At 42.7% G+C, this 17,414-nt stretch overlaps 1 protein-coding gene across 2 annotated transcripts in view; it reads left to right on the top strand.

Annotated features, from left to right (window-relative positions):
- Positions 1 to 17,414, top strand: part of CDK2AP1 (cyclin dependent kinase 2 associated protein 1) — a 65,410-nt gene that overhangs the window by 35,767 nt on the left and 12,229 nt on the right. Inside the window, exons 2-4 of one of the 2 annotated variants that reach the window (XM_077461910.1) lie at positions 13,362 to 13,419; positions 15,913 to 15,980; positions 16,457 to 16,554. In XM_077461910.1, coding sequence (XP_077318036.1) covers positions 13,362 to 13,419; positions 15,913 to 15,980; positions 16,457 to 16,554 — 224 coding nt within the window. The remainder of the gene's footprint in view (positions 1 to 13,361; positions 13,420 to 15,912; positions 15,981 to 16,456; positions 16,555 to 17,414) is intronic. The other variant, XM_077461911.1, reaches the window with a different exon arrangement.

Below are 17,414 nucleotides of genomic sequence, written 5' to 3'. Positions count from 1 at the left end.
ACACGCTGTCTCTGTGTGAGGAGACCGATTCGGCAATGGGAGATGATCTCATTTGTTTACATTTGAGATCATCTCCCATTGGAGGCGGCGATCGCGCTGTAAACGGCCGCTGTGATTGGCCGTTTACAGCGATCTGTGATTGGCTGTGTCCAGGGGACACGGCCAACACAGATTTTCCCCGATGCGCGCTCCCGGGAGCGCGCGGGGAGTCATTAAAGGCGACGACGTCAATAGACGTAGTCCCGGCAATGTAGATCCGCGCTGTAGCCGTCATTTGACTATAGCGCGGATCTCAGGAGGTTAATCAAGCACTAATTCTCTACCACTCTGACAGAACTTCCACCAAACTTATAGCTGTATCATGCAAGGATCCAGTATGTCCATGTGAAAAGAGGGCTGGGTTCTCACTGGTACGACAAACGTTCCGACGTTGGGAGCTCATGTCGCATGATGTCTGAAAATCAATGGTTCTCTATGAGAGCTGTTTAACTGGTCTGACACAAGGCGGTCTGACTTTGAAAAAAGTTCCTGCACTAGTTTGGTCTGACTTTGGTCCTACTTCAGCCCATTGAATATCATTGAAGTCGGATCAAAGTAGGATCCTTGTCCTAACCATCTGACTTGTGACATCCGACATGGTGATTACAGCAGCAGAAAAATAGGATTTTTATATACAGCTTACCTGTAAAATCCTTTTCTTGAGAGTACATCACGGGACACAGGAGCTTCATTACATAGTGGTTATATAGGCACCTCTGGTGATTGGACACTGGTTAACCCCCAATTAAGGAGAATTCCTCCCCTATATAACCCCTCCCATATGGGAGGCACCTCAGTTTTGTAGCTAAGCAATAGGAAACCACGTAAAACCCAAGAGGGGCGGGAGCCCTGTGTCCCGTGATGTACTCTCAAGAAAAGGATTTTACAGGTAAGCAGTATATAAAAATCCTATTTTCTTGATCATACATCACGGGACACAGGAGCTTCATTACATAGTGGGATGTCCCAAAGCAATGCTCAGATTGAGGGGAGGGAGACACAGATCATAATTATAGACCGCCATGGACCGGAGGACCTAAACTGCAGCCTGCAGTACACTGCGCCCAAAGGCTATATCCTCTTTCCCTCTGACATCCACCTGATAGAATCTGGTGAATGTGTGGACTGATGACCAAGTTGCAGCCTTACAGATCTGAGCCAGGGAGGCCTGGTGATGCACTGCTCAAGAAGCACTTACAGCCCTAGTTGAGTGCGCTTTCACTTGAAAAGGAGGGATTTTCCCTTTAACACTATAGGCCTGAGAAATAATCTGTCTAATCCACCTTGAGAGAGTGGATTTTGATGCAGTCTGGCCTTTCCTAGGGCCTTCCACATCCAAGTGTGCAAAGATTCTTCTTCTGCGGACTGTGGGTCCGGAAAAAAGGATGGTAGGATTAGATCTTGATTCAAATGGAATCCTGAAACCACCTTAGGCAGAAAGGACCTGTTGGGACGCATTACCACCCGGTCCTTATGAATAATTAGATACGGCTCTTTGCTGAAGAGAGCTGCTAGTTCTGACACTCTTCTAGCCGTGGATATGGCTACCAAGAAAACCAATTTTTTAGTCAAAAGAACTAACGAAGCCTGATGCAAAGGTTCAAAAGGTTGCCCCTGCAAAGCCGAGAGAACCAAATTCAGATCCCATGGGCATACCGGAGGTTTGACTGGCGGCCTTATCCGCATAGCCCCTGGATGAAAGCTCGCACCAGGGAATGCGATGCAAGTGGCTTCTGAAAAAACACTGACAAGGCCGAAATCTGCACCTTGATAGTGCTTACGGCCAAATTAATTTCTAGGCCTGACTGGAGGAAGGCCAAGATCCTGCTAATGACGTACTTTCTAGGATGCCATTCCCTGAGTTCACACCAGGAAACATATGCCCTCCAGATTTTGTAGTAAATAAGCCTGGAGGCCGGCTTTCTGGCATTGACCAGAGTAGAAAGGACTGGCCCCGAAAGCCCACGATCTCTCAGAATGTGGGTCTCAGCTGCCAAACCGTCAAATTTAGACTATGTAAAGCAGGATGGTAAATTGGACCCTGTGAGAGCAGATCTGGCCGGAGAGGGAGGATCCACGGCCTGCCTACTGTCAACTTCATGATCTTTGCGTACCACGGTCGCCTGGGCCAAGCCGGGGCTACCAAAAGAACCGACTTTGTCTCCCTCTTGACTCTTCCCAGGAACCGCGACAGAAGCTGGCACGGGGGGAAGGCATAAATCAGATTGTACTGATCCCATGGAACTGTCAGAGCATCCGACCCCTGAGCGAGTGCATCTCTTGTCCTTGACACGAATTTGTGCAGTTTTCTGTTGAACCTGGACGCAAACAGATCTACGTCTGGAGTACCCCACCTGCGACATATGTTCCAAAACACGTCGGGGTGCAGAGCCCATTCTCCTGGGCACAACTGGTGGTGGCTCAGAAAATCCGCCTGCCAATTTTCCACTCCTGGAATGAAGACTGCAGAAAGGCATGGAACATGCCTTTCTGCCCAGACAAGTATGCGATTCACCTCTTTTTGCGCAACCAGACTCCTGGTAGCGCCCTGGTGATTGATATAGGCCACTACTGTGGCATTGTCGGACTGAACCCGAATAGGGAGACCCCATAGTCTGAAAGACCAGTTTATGAGAGCCATATAAACTGCCCGGATCTCCAAGACATTTATGGGCAATAGCTTCTCGATCGCAGACTATTTTCCCTGCGAGCACGTCTCCTCCAACACTGCTCCCCAGCCTGTCAGGCTGGCATCTGTCGTGATAATCTTCCATGGAAGAGGAAGAAAAGTTTTGCCTTTCAGCAAATTCTCGGTTTGTAACCACCAGACGAGACTCTTGCGTGTCCCTGGGGATAGACGCATAGGAAGATCCAAGGACTGGGGCTTCCTGTTCCAAGCCGCAAGGATGCATCTTTGCAGAGGCCTTGAGTGGAACTGGGCGAATGGAATGGCCTTGAAGGAGGCGACCATTTTCCCTAACAGTCTCATGCACAACCGAATGGGGGAAGATCTCCTGCCCAGAATTAGGCGCTCCAGATCCCCAATGGCCAAGGCTTTTGGCCTTGGAAGAAACGCCTTGCCCTGAGCGGTGTCGATAAGCATACCCAGGTATTCCAACCTGGTAGCAGGCTGTAGGGACGACTTTTCTAGGTTTATAATCCAACCTAGGCGTTCCAGGTGTTCTAGTGTTCTGGTAACACTGTGGTTCAGGAGCGCTACTGTTTTCTCCATGAGAAGCAAGTCGTCTAGATAAGCCATGACGGCTATACCCTTAGCTCTTAGGTTTGCCAAGAGAGGGTCCAGAATCTTTGTGAAGACTTGAGAGGCCGTAGCGAGCCCGAACGGCAAGGCCACAAATTGAAAATGGCGCCGCTCTACCGCGAACCTTAGATACTTTTGGTGTGCGGGAAACATTGGCACATGGAGATATGCATCCTTGATGTCTATTGATGCCACGAACTCTCCCCCTTGCAGGGAGGAGACCACAGTGCGAATTGACTGCATTCGGAAGGACCGAATGCGTAAAAACCGGTTCAGATCAAGGATAGGTCTGACACTTCCATTTGGCTTTGGAATGGTGAAGAGATTCGAGTAAAACCCTGAACCCTGTTCTTTTGGGTCCAGTTCTACTATCACCCCCTGGGATAGTAAGTGATCTAAGGCCAGAAATAGCGGATTTTGCTTTACTGGGTCCCTGGGGATCCTTGACCTTAGAAAGCGAGAAGGTGGAATCTCCTGAAACTCTAGCTTGTAGCCCAGAGATACCGAAGAGACCACCCATTTGTCCCGGATCTCTTCCCACCAGGCTTCCGCAAACTGCAGGAGCCTTCCCCCCACTCGGCCGAACGGGGGCGCCCCTTCACAAGGAAGCTTTTGGGCTCTGCTTGGCAGGCTTTTGCCCCCAGGATTTATTCTGCCCCGGGGCCCGGCCTTGAGCCTTTACTGTAGAGGAGGGTTGAGAAGGCTGTCGCCACTGCTTAGGGCTTGATGCTCCGGGAGAGAGAGAACGCCTGAATTATGAACGTTTGCTCCTTTTGACTGGAAGGAGAGTAGATTTCCCCCCTGAAATTTTTTGGACGAATTTGTCGAATTCTTCTCCAAACAAACGTTCCCCTTTAAACGGGAACCCAATCAAATGCTTCTTGCATGATAGCTCAGCTGCCCATTCTTTAGCCATAGGGCTCTTAGCATGTGTATCAACAGGAGAGACAAACGAGATGCTTGTCTACAGAATCCAAAATCGCATCAATCATGAAACACAGAATTTGAGGTATTTATAATTCTCCACTTTCTCACTGGGAAGGAGGCCAAGCATCTGCTTAACCTGTTCCTTCAGGAACTGACACAACCCCACAGCTGCGACTGTAGGTTGCACTACAGCGCCAGTCATGGAAAAGGAGGCTTTTAATAATGTTTCCAGCTTCTTATCAGTTGGATCTTTTAAATACCTGAGCATTATCCAAAGGACAGGTCAGGTTTCTATTCACGCAAGAAACAGCCGCATCGACAGATGGGACCCCCCATTTCTTGGTGAAATTTTCCTCCAGAGGATAATGCATAGAAAACCTTTTAGTAAGAGCAAACAGTTTATCGGGATGTCCCCAATCCTCATACAACAATTTATCCATTAAGGGATGAATTGGAAAGGAAAAAGCAGTCTGTGGGACTTTCCTGACTCCAAGGGAAGAAACAGAGGACGTAGTGACCTCAGCAGCAGGCATTCTGAATGTGGTACGCACCAATTTAGTATAATACTGCACCTGTTTTCTGAGCGCCTGGGAGGAGGGGACTCTCTCCTCTTCCTCTGATTCATCCGACTGCTCAAGATCCCTGTCCCAAGATAGGGATCTCTCCTCATTGTCAGAAGTGTCATCTGAAAGAGGAATCTCGGCAGAGGGAGGGGATCTACCCCTTTTCCTGCTATCTTTCAGGGAAGCTAAAATAAAATTCATAAATTCTCCCTTCAAAACCCTCCAATGTAGCCCTAAGGGAGTCCTCAGTGACGTATACCGGGGCTGAGACATTATTAGAGGCTGCAAAACCTGACAGGGGCACTGACTCATCCTGTGAGGCTGGCTCCAGTCTTGCAGGGGGGGATGGTAACTTATAGGCATTTTTAGAACCCCTGGACCTAGGCGGTGATTTACCAGTGCCCTTGTTACCTCCCCTGAGTCCCTCTTACGAGGAGACATGGCCCTAAGCTACAAAGCAGAGGTACTAGTACAAAGTGCAATCACTGTTGTGCTTAAAGTCTCACAATAAATATATATGCTTAAACTGCACAACCTGATGCTGAGTAGGTGTCTAAGGTTTGCCTGGATCCAATCCCTTTGGATGCTTACTGCCCACAGCTCCTGTGTCTCCACTTACAGCCCCCTGACGCTCTGGGCTTTTTAAAACTGCCGCCTGGCGCCTGCGCAGTACAGCGCCGTGCACACCGACGTGCACGGCTCGCAACCACACTCCCCCTCCTCCATTAGCCCAGGAGTGCGCTTGGTGCGCGTGCACGAGGACCGCCGGTATCCAGGGGGGGAAAGGAATCGCCATTGGAGCTGCGTGGGACCCCCAGACTACGTGGGACCCCTGTATTACCTTTATTGTGGCAGGGATTGCAGTGGAGACGTGAGACATCTGGAGAACCAGGCTTCACGGAGCGTGTGTACTGAAAGGCATGTAAGTATGCATCAGGCTGCTCTTACTCCCTCTAGTGGTGGAAACCAGGTAAGACATACTACTACTCAATGAAGAAATCCATAATATAATTTATATAGGATTAACTTCCCTTACCTGTCCTCGCCGCAGGAATTGCTGAAAACAGACAGATTCCAGCCTTCACCCATCACGGCGGGCAGAGTTGTGCCAACCTTCAGGTTTTTTTGGGGTTCTTTCTCAGAAGAACCTCCTACCTGGACCTTGTAAAAGACTCTGCCAGAAACTTTCGTGCCACTAAGTAAATAGTACACCAAGTCTGGTTTTCCCAGAACCCAGTCTTCCAATAGGAGAGGACTTGCAGGCCAAACCTCGTTTCTTCAGATGACAAGGCCCGGGTACCATATCATCTTGGGAGTCAAAATATCGGCCCGAGATATGGATCTGGTTAGTTGTAGCCCTTAGGCCCCTGCAGGGACCTGCACAGAGCTTTCTTCATAGCACATGTTTTACGTGACCAACCACCATAGACACTGGCGAAAAAACTGAGGTGACTCCCATATGGGAGGGGTTATATAAGGGAGGAATTCTCCTTAATTGGGGGTTAACCAGTGTCCAATCACCAGAGGTGCCTGTATAACCACTATGTAATGTAGCTCCTGTGTCCCGTGATGTATGATCAAGAAAAGGAATTTATGACACTCTGGGATTGTTTTGGTTGGTCAAAGGACAAGTCGTACTAGCACAAAGTCGGATCAATGTAGTATCCTGTTCATTCAAGTCAGATGGATGTAGGACCAATGTAGGACTGATATCGCAGAGCAAAGTAGGATTGACAGTCGTATGACTGTCGTGTAGTATCAGTGTGAACCCAGCCCCACTGTTGCTGAAGGAGTAAGAAAGCAACAGGAATGACAGACTGTGCTGAAGGAACACAGATTAGGAAGGGAGAAAAGAAAAGCAGGAGAGGCGACAGGAAAAACTACTGCCAGGCAGAAACAAAAGTTGCACAACTTTTGATGTATCTTTTGGATGGGTGCGACTTTGATGCCAATTTTGTTTTTTAAATGATGATGGACAACTGTTGCACAACTGTTGAATGTATAACATTCAGGTGTGACCTTTTTTGTGTGACTTTTGAGGGTTTACATTGCAGTCTATGGCTCTCAAGACGCATGAAAGTCGGACAAAACATAGTGCAGGAACCTTTTTAAAGTATATGTACATATTTGAAGAGTTGTCATGGAAAAAACATTTGGTATGACTTTAGTGTCCAAATTTGAATGGCAAAAAAAACTTTGTGTCTTGCGCCCCATGTTGGTATTGTGTTCACCGCAGCACCGTGGCAAGGCAGTGTAGGACTGACCGTAAGAGGGATTACTTTGACGCAGTTGGCTGGCTTAAACATTTATTGCAGTATATGTAAACTAAATATACCTGTTTTTCATTGCATAGTTTGCTTGGAAGGGTGTATGGCAGTGTGCAGAGGGTCCATTCAGATTTCAAAAGTCGCACAAGTGTAAATGTATCCTAAAACTTACAAGAAGTGTCCTATCTTAAGTGAAATTTTAGTTGTTTGCTTTTATATGAATACAATTTTGGAACTTGGGACTGTGTGCAGAACTATTATTTATTTTTTTAAGTCAGAAAAAGGTTTTTTTGTGCCATCAAAATAAAACAAATTCTATATAACAACACAAAAGTCAGTTGTTACATCTGAAAATCAAGCAATGTGCAGATAAAACAGTGGCACAAAAGAAATTACAGTGACAGATCGTAACAGATAAAGGAAAGAAAAGCTGTGTCGGGCGGGCAAGCACAAACCCACCGACCCCCACACAGTTAGACATGGGCCAACGGGCCACAAAATAAACAATATAGCCCATAATCTACCTGCACGTATGGAAACTCTCCCTCTGCAGTCAGAGGGTGTGTGCATAGATTGAATTACATAAGCATATATATAACCAAAGTAGAGCCTGCCCTCCTCTCAACCACAGGTGCCTTTTTATACTTGTAGCAACTGATGCAAGACCGGTTGCGGAGGTGTCAACCCAGGGATTCCCAACCAGGCTTGCCATATGGAATAAAATGTTCGCGTGGCATTTCTATGCTGATAGGTTAATTGCTCCCTAATAAGGATGTATTTGACCTGTTCTACCCATTGTTTTTTGGTTGGAATGCGTGGGGAGAGTCAAAACCTATCAACCAGCTTTCGAGCTAAGTATAGTAGTCTGATCACCGCTATATTAATATGGGGGAATATATTTCTTCATCTACCGCTCCTAAGATACATATTAGGAGATCTGAAGGGACCCTGACCTGATATACTGAGGAAATGACCTCAATGATATCACCCCAATACCTGTGTAATTTGGGACAGCGCCAAATTAGGTGAATTGGAGACCCCACCTCCTCACAACATTTGGGGCATATAGAGGAGTCCCTCCTTCCCCATCGATGCAATTGAATGGGTGTGCGGTAGGCCCTGTGCAATAAAAACAAATGAGAGCACCTTTGCGATTGAGAAATGGAAGTGATTGGACCTGAATATAAACATAGGTCTCATGTTTCATCATTTATCTCCCCCCAGATCCTCTGTCCAGCCTCTCCTGCTCGGTAGAGTTGCTGAGTCTTGTATGGATGACCGTAAGCAAGAGTAAAAAAGAATAAAAAAATGTCCTTTATCAGAGAATGACTGAAAAGTAGAAGAGTGGAGGTCTGACCCTGTGCCTGGAGAGCATGCCTCAGTTGGTGCAGGACTATTATTACATACATAGCTGCATGGCACACGGAAGTCTTCTCATGCACCACTGTATCCCACAAGATTCCAGACAAGTAGCATTGATATGTGCTTTATTCTTGATTTCTGAAAAAGTGATTCAAATCTCTCAGGTGTGCATTGGGGCTAAGTGGGGTCCATAATTTGGACTTTTATGGATTTATTTAATCTGCGTGTAGACAATGTAAGGCCACTTATAAAAAGCTGTGTAATTAGAGGTGGCTATAGGAGGTTATATGCAGAGATTCTTGCCATATACCTGAAATACAACAAAAGTCTATCCTTTGTGGTATGTCTCCAGTGCTTCTAAGGGCAGCTGTATCAACATGCTTAATTGTAGGGCTGCAACTAACTATTATTTTCATAATCGATTAGTTGGCCGATTATTGTTTCGATTAATCGGTTAATAATCTTAAAAAAAAAAAAAAAAAAGTGGGTCAAATTGACGTTCATTTTCAACCACAGTGACGGGAAAATTTGGAAATAATAGAAAACTTATTGGTCAAAGGAATTTTCAGACAATGTATGTGGTTTTTGTTCAGAAATGAACTGAAAATTTCAAACAAAATTCTTTCATTCAGCAAATGTACAAAGATTTTTCATCTGAATATTCTCACCTGAAAATTTATCGGTGAGGCCAGCACAAGGCTCGGTACACACCTATGCAGTTTTTGCTTTTGATCTGTTTCTGCAGTGCTTTTTGCTGTGCGTTTTGATTTTTGCGCACGTGATTTTACTGCAATTTGCATTTTTTGCATTTTTTTGGCCAGATTAAAAAACGCAAATTGCTGCAAAAATGCATTACATGCTTTTCTGCAGCTTCTCCATTGAAGTACATTGAACCAAAAAAAGCACCGTTTCACGTTAAAAGTCCCTGACCCTTTCAGATGTGAACGTGTCCCATAGAAAACCATGTAAATGAACTGTAGAGCATTTCTGCAAAAAGCACCAATAAACTCATAGATGTGAACCAGGTCTAAGACGTTTAGTAACATACTGGGGTTAAAAAGATTAGAATTAGCCCTTTATAGTACAAAAAAAAGCAGATAATCACTACTGGAAGGGGTTAAATTTTTGCTGTAGAACAGTGAAAGTAATATTTACAGTAGTGATTATATTTTTGTACTATAAAGGGCTCATTTTAGTTTTTTTTTAACCCCATTATGTTACAGGCCGATTAATCGATTATGAAAATAGTAATCGATTAATTTCATAATCGATTAGTTGTCGATTAATCGATTAGTTGTTTCAGCCCTACTTAATTGTATATGCTTTGTATTATACATTGGATGTCATAATGTATGTATTTATGTTAAACACACATCACATTTATGTGGTTGCATTGTAGCCAACATTTCTTGGTAGGTTCAGATCAGATCTTCAAAAGGTACATGGTCTATGTGTGTTGCCAAATACCCACACCGGTATGCTGAATCTCATTTTACTAACAAGATCTGTTCTTTTAGCTATTGTGATAATTATTTTTCTCAGTTTTCATAATACATTTCAGAAAAGCTTGTTACATTGTAATTGTATGTATAATAGGAGTGTTGCAGTTTAATCATATAGCATTCTCATACATGGTTTACCCAAATCAATCCTCCAGGACAGCATAGGAGACTGGCTTTGCTCACCTGGAACAGGAAACCACAGGATCGACAATAAATAATGGCCAGAACAACATACCCTCAGTTTTATGGTCGTGGCCTAGCAGAAAAAGCAACAGTTTCATGCTGTGTTCTCTTCTATAGGCCTTAATGCTAGTTGCAGAGGCCTCCCTATCTTTTCAGACCCTTTTTATGCAGAAACAGTGGGACCTGGCAGTCGTAATAGCAGTGCTGTTTTGGGAGAACTTTTATTTATTTATTTTTCTTCCAAAAGGACAAGAGCTCTCTTGATAGTTCTACTGGGCAGCGAAGAAACAAAACCTGTGCCTCCTGGAACATTACATTTTAAAATTCTTGGAGAAAACTCTTCTGCCAATATTGCATACTTGTTATGAATGGATCGTTCAAAGGCCTTGATTTGATGAGTGAAGAAATGACCACTACTATTTTGTCATTACACTTCTTACTTTAGGACCTTGCCTCTTCATCACAAAGGCCTTGTTCTGTTCCAGGTCTGTCTAGTATGAAAACCTTGTTACCCACAACTAGGGAAAATTCAGAAGACTTGGAGCAGCCTTGGAAAAGTCTGTAAAGAGTGCAGAGAAGAGTCCACAGTGGGTAAACCTTAAACATTTATGTTGCTAGCTGAAGATACACAGGAGCTTTAAAAAGGTTTACAGTACTCTAAGCTTGAAAATGGAACAGACTTGGCTTTCTATTCATGATAGATTGTACAAAGACTTAAGCCCCATACACACTATCAGATTTTCTGCTGACTTTTTCCTTCAGATTTACCAAAACCATGTAGTAGAAGGGCCTGCCTGATTGCATACACATTGAAATTCCTAAGGTTTGACCTCATATTATATGGTTTTGGTAAATCTGAAGGAAAAACTCAGCAGAAAAACTGATAGTGTGTATGGGGCTTTACAGTTCAAAAAAGGACACACATTTTCCATTCCCCAAACTTTAAAGGCATTGTACACTTTCAAATGTTTTCATTGTTTATACTAGGTAATAGTGTAGTTATTTTCCATTACATTGTGTGCTTGCCTTACCTTGTAATGCTGGGCTCACATGTTGTGGTTGCAGTTTGTAGTGTCATGCCTGATTGATTCACCTATATTCATGTAGTATTTAGCCTAGCTTGTATCTAAGGACATGCAACGTCTTGTTCAGGGTCAGACAGTGTCCAGTGCGTGCTTAGAAACGTTACCATTTTATTTTGCAGCAGAAGTGCGTGAGTGCCAACATGATGAAACGCTTCTCATTCAGCATGTGTGAGCTCTCTGTTAATCGCTTTGCTCGTTTGTGTTTACTTCAGATCTAATTACTGTTTAGCTCCCATCTGCAGAGCACTATTGGGATATGTAGTTTTTGTTTTTTTAATAAGAAATATTAGTCCTTAGATTACAGACAGAAGTCATGCATTAACCTGTGCAGTGCCATGCTGCATTCCTCATGTTTAAACAGAAACTTCTGACACATAAATGTAAATATTTACTCCACAATAGTGTACAGAGTGATAAAATGACACTATGAAACTACATGATCGATTCATAAGTGCAGGTGAAAAACAGAAGGTGCAGGTAGGAAGGGTTATAATGCCTCTAAAAGAAACTATTACTAATGAATGGGCCAACCCATCTTCAAACACCTGTTCTTCTCTCCGTCTAACCAAAAATAAAGATTCCCTTTTGCAGAGGGGGGATGCAAAATTCTGGTACTCCTCAAAACTAGATGTTGAAATTCTGTTTAAAAAAACATGGGTGCATGAAAGAGCCCATGACCAAGAAGATTGAGAGTCTCCTCAAAACACCATGGGAAACAGAAGCAGCAAACTTTGGACCAGTCCAAGACAAGAACAAGCATGGCCCATACCCAAGCTTGGTGGCTTGATCAGCTGCCATCCAACCTTCAGTTGAGTACATGGGGGGGAGGGGGGGGACAGACAAGGAACACCGCTCAGATGGGTGAATCCAGATAAATGAATGAGTGAAATGAATTGAAGGACTCATCTCAAGGGTGCTAGCCACAGCTCGCCCACTGTACAAACTGCAAAAAGGAAGAAACGGATGCACTGTAAGACAATCGAGGCAGACATGTTTCACACAGTATCATGTGCTTAATAATTGCAATGATTGGGCACACAATACTGTGTGAAACATATCTGCCTTGATTATCGTTTTTCCTGTTGTGTGTCACTTGGATGGATTAATAAAGGACTCGTATTCATCAACTTGGAATGCAGCCATTTCTTCTTTTTTTCAGTTGAGTACACAAAGAGAGACAATTCTTTGGCAGTGGCATATACAGTGGATGCTTCAGCAGAGTTTGTAAAATTATCAGCAAGGATCACGTAGTTCTGATCAACACCTCTAGAAGAGCCTTCTGGTTGAAGACCTGATCAGAAATATTGGCCTTTTTTTCTGCCCCATGTATATTCACAAAGGTGTCGACAGAAGCACGAGTCACAAAAGAATTGGAGTAATTTGTGGGGTGGTGCCTGGACAAGTATGTGAGTGTAGATGCCTCATGGAGCTCCTGAGCATAATTTGTCCTTCCTTCAGTAATTTTCCTGTTCTGTTTGTTGAATCAAAGGCAAGGGGGTGAGCACGAGGGCTACAGTGATCAATTGGATCATCACTATCCCCCAGAAAATGACTCACAAAGGCTATGAAGATGTGGGGAATTCAACTGATTGGTAAGATGGTGCTGCCTTGGTCGGAGTGGGACCGCGTGATACCAGGCAAACTGAGGGATGGCAATTGGCAACAACAGTGGGCCACAATGAGTACAGATAATACTGAAATACAGAGACCCTGAACAGGCCTCAGAGCAGGTGACTGCTGATCCTGCCAACCCTAAAGTGGAGTTGACCTTGAAAGATGTGATTGCTGCCATTACTAAATGCACCACTGCAGAAGATAAACGTAAGATTCATATCAAGGGTATAGAAGAAACCATGGCGCTTCTGCAACAAAATCAGCAAAAGATAAGGAAACTGACTATAGCCATAGAGGGGGGGATCTCACCCCAGTAGGTGATTTTTCTCCTGTCATCTTATATACTGTCCTGGAAGATGATTTGGGAAAACCGTTGGTTAGCTGGTAACTCAATTTCCTGGAATCTTTCAGAACAGCGGGGTATTCCTACTCATAGTTGTTTTATGTATTGGACATTTTGTTTTATTATTGTTATTGGACTTCTGTTCTTATTTGTTACTATGAATTCCAGACAGTTTTGGCCTTTCAATAATTGCAAATTGTGTTTCCTGTTTTAGGTGGGCAGAGCAACTCTCATATGCTGTCCTGGAAGATTCACGGAAATTCATATAACAGGTAACTGTTTTTTTTGTGTGTTGCTATAGCAGTGGCTTTATCCATATGAACTATTTAACTTGTCTACATTTACTTTCCTAGCCTTACACCTCATGCTTGGGCACCTTGTTTTTGTTAGTCTAAGGCAGCCAGTCTCAACCAGGTTTCTGAGTAACCCTTGGGTTCCTCCAAAGCTTACTGTGATCTCCTTGAGCTGTGGCTGATTGAACTCCCATCTGGTGATGCCTTAATTCCAGGGCCAGTGCCACATGGCAAAACCAGCAGTTGGCCACCAATTATATTTTTGGCTGTCTGTAAGGCTGGCATCCTTTCACCACTGTAATAATTGCAATCTTCTAACCACCTATGTAAGTGGCATTTTCTATATTGACTCACATTCAGTTAGTTTAGCAAGGGTTCCCTGAGATCTGAAAATTATTTTAGGGGATTCTCTGTGGTAGAAGGTTTGACAAACTCTGGTCTAAGATGTGAAAAGTAAATTGAGCTTTGGCGCTAAAACCTAAATGGTGTACTAAAAATGCTAATACTCTGCAAATTACATGAAATGAAGCCCAATGTGGGAATTTCACAAATACACTATATACGTGATATTAAAAATATATGTGAATGAAAATGTGTATCCGTTATCTTACAAAACAACCATGCACAAATGTGGTAAAAAATACAACTAATCTATCACAACTAAAAATATAGGTGCTTTGGTAAAAAGTGCTTTTGCTCACATATATGAGCCAATACTTATACTCTAAAAAGTGACAATCAAAAAGGCATTGTGAAAATACCAAGTGAAAACATCAAAAAGATCATGTAATGTCCAATCCAAAATATATTATAATGTCCAACTAAAAATATTTGTTCAAAGTCGCATCATCTAGTTGCTGAAAAAACGCATAAGACTTTTATCAGATAGGAAGGTGAAGCAAGGTGACTGGTGTAAAAAAGGTTAAATTCCTCTCCGGTGCGCCACTCTGTGTTAGAGAAAAAATGTATATATGCGCTCACCAGACATTAAACCCTCAATGGGTTAACCAAGCAGTCACAGTATGAGCCACTGTGCAGCTCTCTCAGGGCTCTGCCACCGCTGTGCTGTGGGGATACATACATTGGTTGAAAAAAGTCCATCCAGTTCAACCTGTATCAAAATGGAAAAGGTTTTCCATTTTGATACAGGTTGAACTGGATGGACTTTTTTCAACCAATGTATGTATCCCCACAGCACAGCGGTGGCAGAGCCCTGAGAGAGCTGCACAGTGGCTCATACTGTGACTGCTTGGTTAACCCATTGAGGGTTTAATGTCTGGTGAGCGCATATATACATTTTTTCTCTAACACAGAGTGGCGCACCGGAGAGGAATTTAACCTTTTTTACACCAGTCACCTTGCTTCACCTTCCTATCTGATAAAAGTCTTATGCGTTTTTTCAGCAACTAGATGATGCGACTTTGAACAAATATTTTTAGTTGGACATTATAATATATTTTGGATTGGACATTACATGATCTTTTTGATGTTTTCACTTGGTATTTTCACAATGCCTTTTTGATTGTCACTTTTTAGAGTATAAGTATTGGCTCATATATGTGAGCAAAAGCACTTTTTACCAAAGCACCTATATTTTTAGTTGTGATAGATTAGTTGTATTTTTTACCACATTTGTGCATGGTTGTTTTGTAAGATAACGGATACACATTTTCATTCACATATATTTTTAATATCACGTATATAGTGTATTTGTGAAATTCCCACATTGGGCTTCATTTCATGTAATTTGCAGAGTATTAGCATTTTTAGTACACCATTTAGGTTTTAGCGCCAAAGCTCAATTTACTTTTCAGATTTCTAGTCTATTCCCATCTTGAGGGATAGGTTTCAAGCACAGGCAGCTTTAACCCCTCACAGTTCACTTTATTGTAGTCATTTTAGCATTTAAACTTATTTAAACTTGTCTAGCGAACAGGTAAATTTGTCCATAGCGCAATCTTATCTTTTCTTATTGCTCTGGTCTAAGATGACCCAACATGGTGATTTAGTGTTTACATGCCTTGCAACGCTGGAAATATGTATGTTTAATATATTGAGTACTAGTATACCATGCATTACACTTTAGTAATGTGGCATAGTTTCATCAACGCACAAGCTCATAGCTGTCACGTGGGTGTCATTGGTGGGAGTCACTTCATTATTTACAACGTGGTGGTTAAAGGTTAAGTTCCATTAAAAACAAGGCTTTGGGAAGGAAGGTGCTATATGCATTGGTTCCACCATAAGGACGCATTCCTCTCCTCTCAAGCAAACTGTCCTGGGAGATGCCTTGGGAAAACATGAGTTTTTACCTAAAAACTCATTTACTAGGAATCCTCCAGGACGGTGAGTCTCCCCCTTTTTTAATGTTTGTGTCATAATATTGCTGTCCCTAGGAGTTATCTTGATTATGCTAAAGTTGAAAGCTACTGGAGGGCTTTTAAACTCTCTAGGTCTTGTATTTTCCTGCAGGCAGGCGGAGTCATCTCAAGTAAACCATCCCGGAGGATTCCTGGAAAAGAAGTTTCCAGAAGTTTCGGGTAATAACTTGTGTTTTCCATTGACATTTGGTTAAGATAGGTCTGCAGGCCTAGTGGCTAAACTGTTTATTGCAAAACTACATGGAAACTATAGGGTTGATTTACTAAAGGCAAATAGACGGCACACTTTGCAAATGCAGTTGTACTTGTTTTCCTTAGAGCTTAGTAAATCATCCAATTATGTGCAAGAATAAGAATAATAATTTTTTTTTAATAATTAAAAAAAAAAAAAATTTTTTATATTCCTTGCACCTGATTGGGTATTCTTTACAAAGTGAAGCTTTCTCACATTTACATTTACTAAAGAAAGTGAGTGCAACTCCTCCTGCGGAGTACACAGTCTATTTGCCTTTTGGAAATCCACCCCAATGCCTCATTGTGAAAATGTAATAGACTATTTTCATTCATTCTATTGTATGTAAAATTATTTTTTACTGTTTTCTTCTTTTTATGCTTTTTTTTTTTTATTCCAACAGCTGTAAGTGCACATTCTCCCTCTACTAGCATAGCATCCTCTGCGCAATACAGACAGATGGTGAATGACTATGGACCCCCATCATTAGGATATACTCAGGTAATACTGAAGTGCAACTATAGACAGCGTTTGCATGTCAGTTCTCAATGGAGTGGGGAAAGGTTAGAACCACCACAAGGTTTTATTGCAGGCTATGGTTCTGCTGGGGAGATTTGCACCTATATGCCAAAGCTATGTGCAGGGACCTGGAAGTGCCTGCTAATCATCCTTCGCGGCAATTTAGAAGTGTTGATGTCAATACAGTTATAACATTTTCTTTTAATTAAACCCCAAGAAGCTAAAATACTTGAATATGCTGCTTCAAATATTTGGCACCAAACCTAAACCTGCCTTAAGGAAAAAGTTGTTGTTGCTCATTTGTCAAACATAAAGCTACATTGCAGACTAGCCCTACAGCGCTTTATCCAATCCCCTTGGTTATGCATGGTAGTTATTTCCCAAAATAGAAATTATTAACCTTTTAAAAACGAACTGCAACCAAAACGTTTTTCTAGTTTTAGTGTGAGAGGATTAGAACCTCTGTCAGAAGTTTATAAATGCCCTCTTTGGGGTGATTTGTCCTAACTTTCTGATTATTTGATATATATCAGACAGAAAGAAATACATCATCTTTCTCCAATGGGGACACAGATAGCACTGCAAACTATATTTTTAGTAAGGGGGAATGGTTCCACCCATCTCAGACTTTTATTGTTGTCTGTACCCTCATTTTCTGTTTAGGCGAGGAGTGTCAGACACAGGAAAACACCATTTAAAAACGTGACTGAAAAAACAGACTTTCCACATCCACTCTACAACTTAAAAAATATGACCAGGGTTAGGAATAAAGCCTAGGCTGCGTGGTGTTCATCACCCTGTTCATGCTAGAGACTATATTGGCAGAGCAGTAGAGATGGCAA

This window comes from Lithobates pipiens, unplaced genomic scaffold, assembly GCF_037356315.1.
Source record: "Lithobates pipiens isolate NorthernLeopardFrog02 unplaced genomic scaffold, aLitPip1_a1.2 Scaffold_3, whole genome shotgun sequence".
Lineage (NCBI taxonomy): Eukaryota > Metazoa > Chordata > Amphibia > Anura > Ranidae > Lithobates > Lithobates pipiens.
The sequence above is the reverse complement of the archived record's forward strand: the minus strand, read 5'-3'. Positions and strand labels throughout refer to the sequence as shown.